At 38.8% G+C, this 12,509-nt stretch overlaps 1 protein-coding gene across 2 annotated transcripts in view; it reads left to right on the top strand.

The window, feature by feature from the left end:
• LOC124798392 (dystrophin-related protein 2-like) overlaps positions 1 to 12,223 on the top strand; it is a 107,479-nt gene extending 95,256 nt beyond the window's left edge. For both annotated transcript variants that reach the window (XM_047261768.1, XM_047261767.1), the window contains exon 11: positions 11,702 to 12,223. In XM_047261768.1, coding sequence (XP_047117724.1) covers positions 11,702 to 11,826 — 125 coding nt within the window. In that variant the 3' untranslated portion in view covers positions 11,827 to 12,223. The remainder of the gene's footprint in view (positions 1 to 11,701) is intronic.
• The last annotated feature ends 286 nt before the right edge of the window (positions 12,224 to 12,509 follow it).

Below are 12,509 nucleotides of genomic sequence, written 5' to 3'. Positions count from 1 at the left end.
GTTTCCCCTGCCCCTGATTTTTAACTAGATTTCCTATATATCCAATTATATTAAACTAGCTTAGTGCCAGCTGCTTCACTCACGTAAACTGCGTGGCCTGCAGAGATTTTTTGTTTTTATTTAATATGTTGGTCACAAATTGCAACACTTTCTAAGTTTTTCATGTTAATGAAGGTCATATAAGCAGGGTCTCTTCTGAATGTACTTCTGACCAAAAAGTGACTCTGGGAATTGGAGTCCAAAGTTTTTGTTAATCATGCCTTTTTTGTTCTTGTAGAAGTATTTCCATAGCAAACTTAATGCTCAAACAAATATTTCTTTATGTCTAACCAAGAAGTGAAATACCAGTTTTCATAAATTCAGCATTAAAATGTATTTAATGTAACGAAATATCTTTTTAAAAATCTTGTTTCACCCTCTTATTGGTTGGATTTTCAAAAACAATGACATACATATGTCATACATATGACATGGCTAGAGGACATATGTAAGAATGTAGAGGCTTATCTCATTAGGGGTAAAATAGATACTGCCTACTTGAAAATTAAAGAGACCTTTGGAGAAAGGAGAACCACTTGCATGAATATCAAGATCTTTGATGGAAACCCAGTTCTAAGCAAAGAAGGGAAAGCAGAAAGGTGGAAGGAGTATATAGAGGTTCTATACAAGGGCGATGTACTTGAGGACAATATTATGGAAATGGAAGAGGATGTAGATGAAGATGAAATGGGAGATATGATACTGCGTGAAGAGTTTGACAGAGCACTGAAAAACCTGAGTCGAAACAAGGCCCCCGGAGTAGACAACATTCCATTAGAACTACTGACAGCCTTGGGAGAGCCTGTCCTGACAAAACTCTACCATCTGGTGAGCAAGATATATGAGACAGGCGAAATACCCTCAGACTTCAAGAACAATATAATAATTCCAATCCCAAAGAAAGCAGGTGTTGACAGACGTGAAAATTACCGAACTGTCAGTTTAATAATTCACAGCTGCAAAATACTAACGCGAATTCTTTTCAGACGAATGGAAAAACTGATAGAAGCCGCCCTCGGGGAAAATCAGTTTGGATTCCATAGAAATGTTGGAATACGTGAGGCAGTACTGACCCTATGACTTATCTTAAAAGAAAGATTAAGGAAAGGCAAACCTACATTTCTAGCATTTGTAGACTTAGAGAAAGCTTTTGACCATGTTGACTGGAATGCTCTCTTTCAAATTCTGAAGGTGGCAGGGGCAAAATACAGGGAGCGAAAGGCTATTATAATTTGTACAGAAACCAGGTGGCAGTTATAAGAGTCGAGGGACATGAAAGGGAAGCAGTGGTTGGGAAGGGAGTGAGACAGGGTTGTAGCCTGTCCCCAATGTTATTCAATCTTTATATTGAGCAAGCAATAAAAGAAACAAAAGAAAAGTTCGGAGTAGGTATTAAAATCCACGGAGAAGAAATAAAAACTTTGAGGTTTGTCAGAGAGAGCAAAGGACTTGGAAGAACAGTTGAACGAAATGGACAGTGTCTTGAAAGGAGGGTATAAGATGAACATCAACAAAAGCAAAACGAGGATAATGGAATGTAGTCGAATTAAATGAGGTGATGCTGAGGGAATTAGTTTAGGAAATGAGACGCTTAAAGTAGTAAAGGAGTTTTGCTATTTGGGGAGCAAAATAACTGATGATGGTCAAAGTAGAGAGGATATAAAATGTAGACTGGCAATGGCAAGGAAAGCGTTTCTGAAGAAGAAAAATTTGTTAACATCGAGTATAGATTTAAATGTCAGGAAGTCGTTTCTGAAAGTAGTTGTATGGAGTGTAGCGATGTATGGAAGTGAAACATGGACGATAAATAGTTTGGATAAGAAAAGAATAGAAGCTTTCGAAATGTGGTGCTACAGAAGAATGCTGAAGATTAGATGGGTAGATCACATAACTAATGAGGAGGTATTGAATAGGATTGGGGAGGAGAGAAGTTTGTGGCACAACTTGACCAGAAGAAGGGATCGGTTGGTAGGACATTTTCTGAGACATTGAGGGATCACCAATTTAGTATTGGAGGGCAGCGTAGAGTTTAAAAATCGTAGAGGGAGACCAAGAGATGAGTACACTAAGCAGATTCAGAAGGGTGTAGGTTGCAGTAAGTACTGGGAGATGAAGAAGCTTGCACAGGATAGAATAGCATGGAGAGCTGCATCAAACCAGTCTCAGGACTGAAGACCACAACAACAAAATAAAAGGGGCGTGAAGCAAAGGAATATTTACTAAAAAGAATTGCCAAGATCACAGCAGTTAATGTAAATTTAGGAGAGGCACATGTTGTGACACCAGCTTCCATCTCTTCTGAGAAACTGGTGTCAGGAGGGAGAACTCAACAGGCAGGAACCGGGGTTACAACATTTGTTTGCTTATCATCACTTGTCTGGCTAAATTTTCTTCAGCATCTGTGGTCTTAGAATTTCTTTTCAGTAACTATTACTTTTCTTTGTCCCCCCTTTTATTTTCTGATCTTCCCACCCCATGTCTACCATATAATAATGCACTTAGCTTTCCACTCTTAGTGACCCTTGCAGCATGTTCTTTCAGTAGTCTCTGTCTGGCTTATTGTTCGTTCTTTCACCTTTAAGCTCTCAGGTTTTCATATGTCGTCTGGTGCAGGCATCAACAATCATTCTTTTTTTCACAACCCATCCAGGACATCTCTCCTGATCTGGAGTTCTAGTCAACTTTTCCATAACTCTCCCCATGTACCTAAACCTCACCAGTCTTTTTCCTCCATCCCTCTTCCTCTGCCTTCTACCCTTCTGCCAGAAGGAGCCATTGGCTCTACACGTTTGCACATTTCCGTATCCGTTTCATGTGGTTTCTCCTGCCACGACTTGGTGGCTGTTTTTTTATGCTTCCAATTATCTTGTATTTTCAAACATTGATAATTTTCATTGTAACAAATATTTAACTAGTTGTTTTCATCGTATGATGCAAACAATGTTATATAATGTTTTCTAAATTTTGTTGTTATTTTTTGCAAATACAAGATGCTGCCTTACAAGCAAAATTGCCAATTTGAGGTACGTATTCTACTCACACAGCCACTGGAATGCTTATGTGAGGGCTATTCAGAAAGTAGGGAACGTTTTGGCATTAAAAGAAAGCTAAGTACAACAAATACATTTTATTATATGCATTCTACTTTTCCACATAGTCACCAAGCACATTGAGGCACTAATCATAGCAGTGGACAAGCTTTGAAAGACGTTCGTCGTAAAAGTCTGCCGCCTGAGACTTCAGCTGGTGAGTTATGCCCGCCTGGAGTTCTGCGTCGTCATCAAAGCGCTGCGTTGCAAGCGGATGAGGGAAAATTTCCCATTTGAATGAATTAAGGAGTTCTTTAGTGCGGTTTGCCGTAAGAGGTCGGGCATTGTCATGCAAAATTAAAATTTTGGATGTCAGCTTTCCTCGACATTTGTTTTGAACTGCTCTTCTAAGGCTGTGCAAAGTTTGACAGTACCGGGCAGAATTGGTTGCTCCACATTTGAGAAAATCAATAAGAAGCACACCTTGCCTATCCCAAGAAACTGTCGCCATCAACTTCCTTACTGACAAGGATTGCAAATATTTTCTTGGTTTTTGTGGGGACCTTGTGTGCCCCCACTCCATGGACTGTAATTTTGTCTCGCAATTGACATGTTTCACCAAGGTCTCATCACCGGTTACGATTTGATCCAGTAATGAATCGCCATGTTTGTGGTAGGCCTCCAGAAATGTCAATGTTGCCCCCATTCCCTCTTCTTTATGGTGCTTTGTAAGCATTTTGGGCACCCATCCTGCACAAAATTTGTGGTAGCCTAGCTTTTGAGTGACAGTTTCAAAAAACAAAGTCCGTGAAACATGTAGAAAAGAAAGCGAAAGCTCCGTTATTGTGAAGTGACGGTTTTCACGAATCGTTTCATCAACTTTAGCAACAAGATTGTCAGTCACAATGCTCGGGCGTCCACTCTTCTGTTCTTCATGAACCTTGGTTCGGCCATTTTTAAACTGAATGCACCATTTCCAGATGGAACATTTACTCATTACATTGTTTCCGTACACTTCGCACAGTTCACGATAAATTTCTATAGGTTTTAGGTTTTTTGTCAATAAAAACCATATCACAGACCGCACCTCACAACTGGTGGAATTTTCAATTGCAGCACACATTTCAAATTCTAATATTGAAAAAACCAGATGCACAGAGATGTTCCTGCTGTCACGGATGGATGCCGACTGAGCTGCCAAGCATGCACATACTGAAATATATGCAATTGGTGCGCACCTAGCTGCATCAGACGGAAATGTTCCCTGCTTTCTGAATAGCCCTCACTGTATTTCAGTCTTTTTTCCTTATGGTAATACACAAATACTGGTGCTCCACTTTATTTCTATTCATATCAGCAAACAACGTTGTCAGCTGAATTGAATAGAGATTTGTCTCCCTCAGTATTGTGTCCATTATTTCAGAGCCCAAGAACTACTTCAAAAACTGTTGTCATCTGACACAGTCTAATGTAACAGGGAAATCTATTGTTGAATCTGAAGCAATGTCTTCTTTTATCCATTTGTATACTATGGATGAACTTTTCTTCGATTATTACTTGTTTGTCAATCTTCGACATACTAAACAAAACATCCAGCACTGTAGGATTAATGTCTTCAACATCAGCACTGACACTTTTTGATTTAGTTCTTCTATCACCATACCAGATTTCCTAGTAAAGACATACTCACTGTAGTCAGAAACATTGTCACTCCTGCATGCTATGATTCGGACTCAGAATCTCCTTGTGGATCACCATTAGACAGATACGAAGTTACAGAAAACTTTACAGCATATTGCCATTTCCTTGTGCCATAAAAGGATTGTGAACCTATTTGCTACTGTAATAACTAACCATAGTTTGGCATTGTTGCCTATAAGCAAAATCCTTTTTATGACCAACTTTATTCATTTCAGACTGTAAAGTCATAAGATATTTAACATTACAACTCAACTTCTACTACTAAATAAATCCAAAGATGATTGTGAATCAGAAGACACACGAAGTAAAAAGATACTATCTCTAACAAGTGGTACTATTTGTACAGACAGACATGCAAAGATTCTGACTTAGATGCTCGTTGCTAACAAGTTTAGCACCTATGAGTATCAAATGTCTCTGGATCACAGAGAGTAAATGTTGCCTATATGCATTAGTGCCATAGAAAGGGCCAGAGAGTGTATTCAGTTCTCTCAATTACCCCGATTTCTACGTTGCTTCAGAACATCATTGCCAAGTGTGGGGTGAACTGATAACAAGACAAGTGTTGTAAAGGATTTAAAGTATTGTGAAGTGTTTAGACTACAGCCCAAGATTTTAGGCTGGAGATTTTAAGGTGTTGCAGAGAAACTGGTTCTTCCTTTTTATACCAATGATCAACGAGCTGAGTTGTTGAAATTGCTTCCCCTAGTTTTTTTGCAAATTTTCAATCTGACAACATAAGCAATGTTTATAGTTTCCTTGAGAGACAGAGATTGTGTGTGTTTTTGGGGGGGGGGGGGGGGTTGCGCACTCTGTTTTTAATGACTTTGCACCCTTTATCCACATTCATCTCATAAAATTTTAGTATGAGTGCTAAAGATCTCACTATTGTGCCCTGTTTTTGCCAGAATCTTGAAGGAAAAATACATGTGAAAAACTGAATTAGTTTGCAATACAGGGAACTGAGCAATAAAGATTGTTAAATAATAACTTTGCATCACGAGTTTAACATTGAGATACACACTTACCTTGAAAAATGACACCAGCAACAGCAACAAAAAGGAAATCGCAAAATATTGTGGTCATAAATGCTTCCTTAAAATTTCATTTACATCATATAGTGTTTACAATGCCTACCCTATTGCAATACATATCTGCAGTCATTGAAGGAAGTACCTCTCAACAGACTGAAGAAATTCTTTCAATGTCAGTGCACATACTGTTCAGTGTAATGGTTTAAATCCTCTTGGGTCATCAGAACTAGTTCATGGATTTCATCTTTGAGCTTAGCCCATAGAAAAAAGTTCAGTCCCATCAAATCAGGTAAACATTCAGGACAACTGATAACTGAGCAACAGAATTCCATGACTCTTCTGCAGTCCCGCTGGTTAATCTGTTGAAGTGACACAATGCGAACAATACTGGGCTGACTCATTCCAAAGGCATTCATAATGTCTCTGGAGCTAGCATGTGGATAACGAGCTACAGTTTCCAGGACATTATTTCCTTCATTCTGCTCATTACAGACATGCCCTTTACTCTCTGATTAGTATTCTAGTGCCCTTCAGAGAATAGTTTTTGCACATTTACTGAATTGTCATTCTTGTTGGACACAGTCTACATACTTTTATGCATTCAACCTACTTTTCGTCTGTACCCCTTTTATACTAGTATCAATGTGGTGCAGCTCTGTTTCTTTCTTATCTGAAGTGACATACTCATATTTTAATATTTGGGTATGTCTATACACAACAGCAATTGGTTTCATGCCCAAAACGTATAGCCTAAATTCTAAATATTGGAATTACTGCAAAACTAATAAGCCGATTTTGGAGGGTGAAATGCCATTGAATATGACACTTTAAATACCAAGACACTAGTGCATAAATTACTATAACTCCATTTGAAGAAGAAGTTGAAACCAAAAGAGACTATACTCTGTTTAATGAGGATCTTCTTACTAGTCATCTGGATGAAAAGAGAATTACGGTATCTTAAAACAGTTCCTGAAATACTGGAGGTGAATGGCTTAGCTAAATTACTCTGTATTGATAATTCAGTCTTTATACAAATGTGTTTAATGAAGAGAGGATAGGCTAGTGGCCATATCCTTGGTTAAGGAAGTATCCCAGAATTTACATGAAATGATTCAGCACGGCAGGGCAGAGCATAGGCCTCCATTCTCACAAACCTGTAGCCAGTGTATTAACAAACGCACTTCCTCATTCGGTTACAACTAAAGTGCGATGTAAATGCCCTTGCAGACCATCCTGGGCTGTGAACTGGTTTCATCACATTTTAAATTCCACATGTAGATAGTTATGGAGACAAAAGAGACCCCCTTGACCACACAACTTTTGTATTTCCGCAAGGGGTAAAAAGAAGCAGAAAGAGCAGAAAAACTACTTTTTTGGGGGGAAGGGAGTGGGGTGGGGTGAGGGTTGGAACACCAAGCTAAGACGAGAATACATACTACTTTTTATTATTATTTGATGCTGTATTTTCTTGTAAAAATATGAAACTGCTACTTTTCTCAGACTTACAAAATTTAAGCTCTAACTCCATTAGCACAATGGGTATTGCATCAAATGGCAAATCAACTGTACTATCCCATACTGTCATATGACTGTGTTCCCTCAAACAAAATGTCAACTTACCCGGTCTCTTTGTGCATGGTACCAAATATTAAAATCAGTAAGTTTCCATATACTTCAGGAATAATATAAATAGTTTTACTCCAGTAATAAAACTGCCTACGGGCATGGAAATTAGTTTGTTAAAATGTGTTCTGTTCAACAACAGATATATTATGAACTATAAGCATTAGTCGGGCCGCAGTGCTGGTACAGTGTAGTTGTACACACTGCACGAGAGTGCGCGCGCGCTCGCGTTTGTGTGTGTGTGTGTGTGTGTGTGTGTGTGTGTGTGTGTGTGTGTCCACACATGCATTGAAAATATTGTTGCATTAAATAAAAGTTATTTGGCTCCTATCCTGGTGCAAGGTTCATTTCAGTTTCAGTGCTTTTGTTCTTAAGCAGCTACAAATTTCATCTGATAAAGCTGGGTAGACACCATTCTACAATTAATAAATAAAAAATAAATATGTCTGTGGTCATTGGTGGTGACTAAGCCCAGAACCTCAGCAGTTATTCAGTGGCGAATAACACTTATATATGGAATTATTTGCTTGAGAACATCAAATTTTTCCTATTCATCTCAGTCAAATCATCAGTCACCATTGGAACTGATCATTTTATTCCTCAGATACTGTATGGTCTTGCAGTATCTTTTTGAGGGCCTCATATGGCATGCTGTATGATAAAACAGGGATGAATGCATTAGCTTAGGTTGCTGCACTCTCAGTTTAAGAGCTTACCAGCTTCATCAGAGTCGTATAAATCTAATTAATGCTCCACATACCACATGTGACAGACCATGTAGTACCAACCAGTCATTGGGCCATCCTCTACCAGTGGTGAGACATATATGTGGTTTGGAGAAGCCTGGGATCAGCACACTGCTCTCCCAGCTATTGTCAGTTTCCCAGATACTAACCACTACTTCTCACTCAAGTAGCTTCTCAGTTGACATCATGTGGCTGAGTGCATCCTGTTACACGCTGCCCACTAAGGAAAAATCCCTGGCAGTACTGGGAATCAAATCCAGGCACAGCAGTGAGACACACTGACTACTGAGCTACGTAGGTGGAAACATGTTACTGAAGGAGTGGATGTACAACAGGGCACGGCTGCAGGTGTGTATTAAAGGAAGGTCATGCGTTGCACTGAGATTAACTTTGAATGTGGGCAGCAATTACTCATCACCTTAACAACATTTGCCTTTTATAGACCACTTCAGACAGGCATTTTACACATATAAAACAGCCTGTCCAGCTGATACTTCTACTATTACCTATTTTCAGAGACCAAGAAAAATGTAACATTCATGTTCTTCATATCCAAGATAACTGCAATGAGTGAAGTGTGATCTCAATGCAATACGAAATTGTTTTTATGTGAAACCCGTTATTGCAATATGGCCCAACAGCCAGGAATGATGGTTTGGGATGCCACTTCTTTTCATAGCGGAACCCTTTCTGTTGTTATCCGTGGCACCCTTACAGCACAGCAGTTCATCGATGATGTTCTACATCCCATTCTGTTGCCCGCCATGGCAAGCCTTCCTGGGCTTACATTTCAGCAAGCCAATGCCTGCCCACACATGGCAAGAGTTTCTACTGCTTCGTGGTTGCCAAACCCTACTTTGGCCACTGGGGTTACTGCATTTCTCCCCAATCAAGACCACTGGAGCATTATGGGCAGGGCCTTCCAACCATCTCAAGATTTGGACAATCTAATGCACCAAGTGGACAGAATTTGGCATGGTATCTGTCAGGAGGACATCCAAAAACTCTATCAATCAATGCCAAGCTGAATAACTGCTTGCATAAGGACCAGAGGTGGACCAACATGTTATTGACTTGCTTAGTTTGTGAAGCTCTTTTTTTTTTCGATAAACCATCCAATTTTTATGGATCTGTAATTATTTGTTTGCCCGTACATGTACGTATTTCCACCCCATTTGGATAATTTCTTCATGATGCACTGTTTATTTTGTCTTGGAGTGTACATTCCAGTCAGAGTTTAGAATTTCATTGGTGCCGACATCTGGTTTCAGTTAACTTTAGGTCCCTAGTACTCTGTTGGCATTGTTATCGTATATAAGCAAGACTAGTTCCAGGATATTTCCATAGAAACCCCCACAGTTAACTAATTCTGTGTTAACATTTTCTTTCTCCCAACTGTTGTGATGAATGCTATTCTGTCTGGAATCAGAATGCATCTTATCAGACCTGTGGAGGGATTTCTCAATCCTGAAAAAATCCACATATACATGCCACATATACTCTGCTACCCTAGTAGCAACTTCCTGTAAGTAGTGAATGACACTACAGTTCTCCACCCAATAACAGGGATGAAGAAATCCACATCCAAGATCATCACAGCCTCTAGTTTAACCCTTTCATTCAGCTCCAAACCCAGAGGACCATTATCATTTCTGGAAACAATGTTGCAAAGTGGTTGCTCTGCTTCCTCACTATGGGAAAGGCTAGCTGTCTTTCCCAAATTAGCCATCTGCCTGTAGGAACTGAAGATGGCCTCTGAACTCTAGCAGTAGACATCATTCATGGCGGTAAGAGCCACGATTTGCATCCGGATGCTTTCAGTGCTCTCTGTCATTGCTGGCATTGTCTCCTTCACATCTTGGATGAGACCTCCTCCCATTTCTCCCAGCAAGCAAACGGAGTGGACACTGGCCTTCTTTTCCAACTTGCCCACTATTTCCCTGAGAAGAACCTGCCTAATACTGGAGCGCCTGATGACGAGCAATCCCACCATCTGCACTTGTCCGGACCTCTTGGGAAGATTATCCACAGTTCCAACAAGTGAGGCGTCCTATGCTGGCTTGGAGCTTCTTTCAACAGTAGACAGTACCTCAAATCTGTTTTTAAGACATAAGGGTACAGCCATACAGCCGGTACCGACTTTCGCTTTCTGCACGGGTTTTCACGAACTCATCATTGTTTGCCAGTCATTGTCAGGCAAATGTTGGCCAGCTGGAATGTGCTAATTTGAAGATGCAGTGGCATCAGGGATCTCAGGTGAAGCTATAGACTCCAAGAGGTATAAAGTATTCGTCCCGTGTGCCACAGTGCCAGTGCATCACAGGGGAGCAGCCATCTGCATAGTACACATCAGGTGCAGTCAGTATTCATCTTTTATCAAGTTTTGTCGAAACCGTAAGTAATGTAACACTAAGCTGAGAGTTTGAACTCACTCTGTGCAGACACTTACAGCACAGTAAACAGCTACTGTGCACTTTTACTGAGAGTCAGGTAAGAATACTGCTAAACAAACAATGTATACCATCTGCTTCAGAAAGGATAAGCTGCTTCTGTAGTCCACTCTGCTCAGACTGGCACTCAGAGGAAAATAATTAGTGGATATGAAAGATGAAGTGAGTATCTTTGTAAGAAACTTTGCATTAATTTGAAAAACAAGCACATTTGAAGGCATGCGTTGTCTCAGTAGACAGTGCTTAAAGTCATTTCCTTCAATATCAGCTATGAATAAGTAAATCATTTATAATTAGGAAATTATTGTTTACTTTCAGTCTTCTCTTTTGTGTTGTCCATTATGTATAAATATTTTTTGTCCTAAATGTTTTCCACACATAAATTCAAATGTTCATGTACCTTACAGTTTATGTATCTTATTCCCTGAAAATCTTAGTTAACATCTTTAACATTTATCTGCTTCTATCTATGATGTTGAAGTGAGGCTCAAGTGAATGGCCTGATTGCTATTTCAGACATATACATCTGCCCCAAAGATCTGGCACTTCCTGACAATTTTTTGTACTTAACATCCACCTGTAAAAACTGAAGAGTTATGCTTTCATCCTGTCATCATAATATTAATGGGATGAAAGGAACATCAAATGTTTATTGAGAATGGTGACAAATGCATGCTCCTTTCTTATAAGAATCATAGTCTTTTCATTTTGTTGCAAACTGACAAAATATCTTTAAATAACAGACAGAATGTGCAGTAACTTGTACAGATACAATTCTGACAAGAAGGCTACAACATATCTTCCATAAGTATACAGATTAGTTAGGAAACATAAAGATCCACCACATATTTTACATAATTTTTCTTGTCTTTCTTGTGTGCTATTGTCTTTCTTGTGTGCTAGTCAAATATCAAGCCAATGATTTTGCTTTTGTATGGAGCCATTCATTTATAGCCATGCTATAGTTTTTTCCTGATTTTTAACCATCTCAGCTAGAGTAGCTATAGACTTATTATAAGATTGTCAATGATTAAAGGTTGTTAACTGCCTGATAGACCTACTTAATTTATTTTCAGATTCATTTACTTGTAGAGACAACACTCAGTTGGAGAAAGCAGCTACTGAAATTGAAGAGTTACTTGCGACTTTAATCAACAGAATTGAAGAACGAAAGAAGACTACAAATGCAAAAAATGTTTAACATTTGTTTTTGGCCTTTTTATTTAATATAAATAAGATTTCAGTCTACTTGAAACAAGGAAGAAAAGACCTTTAACTGCTGCTGTGTATGAAAAGCAGATGTGTGAGTGATTGTGGCACATAAAATAGGGACAGAGCTCCCTAGTAAAATAAAAGTAATCTTTATATAAAAGTGTTAGCCCATATGCATACATTACAATGTAACATTTGTTTTAGTTTCTAAGACAAAGAGACCACTACCTAAGCTGCACTGTTCCTGCAAACACAACTGCACATGTATATATGCAACACCTTTGCTCTTTTTGAGGGCCTCATATGGCATGCTGTATGATAAAACAGGGATGAATGCATTAGCTTAGGTTGAACAGGAATGAGTACATATTACATTATAAATATGTAGCATGCATTGTATTAAAAAAAAAAAAAAAAAAAAAAAAAAAGTCAATTGTTGTTGTGGCCATAGTGCAAATAGTCATGTTTACAACCAAAACAGAGACTTAAAAGTCGCTCACTATCATGCTGTACTCAAAATTATAAATGAAGCAAATGTGAAGTCACTCAACAAATACAAACTGAAATTAATTATTTTGCTCATCAAGTGTGAATTCTAATATTTGTCCACATATTTTTGTCTTCATTTCATGAAAGGGATAGTCTGGGCAACCAGTTTAACAATTCGTAAGA

Source organism: Schistocerca piceifrons, chromosome 5 (assembly GCF_021461385.2).
Source record: "Schistocerca piceifrons isolate TAMUIC-IGC-003096 chromosome 5, iqSchPice1.1, whole genome shotgun sequence".
Taxonomy (NCBI): Eukaryota; Metazoa; Arthropoda; class Insecta; order Orthoptera; family Acrididae; genus Schistocerca; species Schistocerca piceifrons.
The sequence above is the reverse complement of the archived record's forward strand: the minus strand, read 5'-3'. Positions and strand labels throughout refer to the sequence as shown.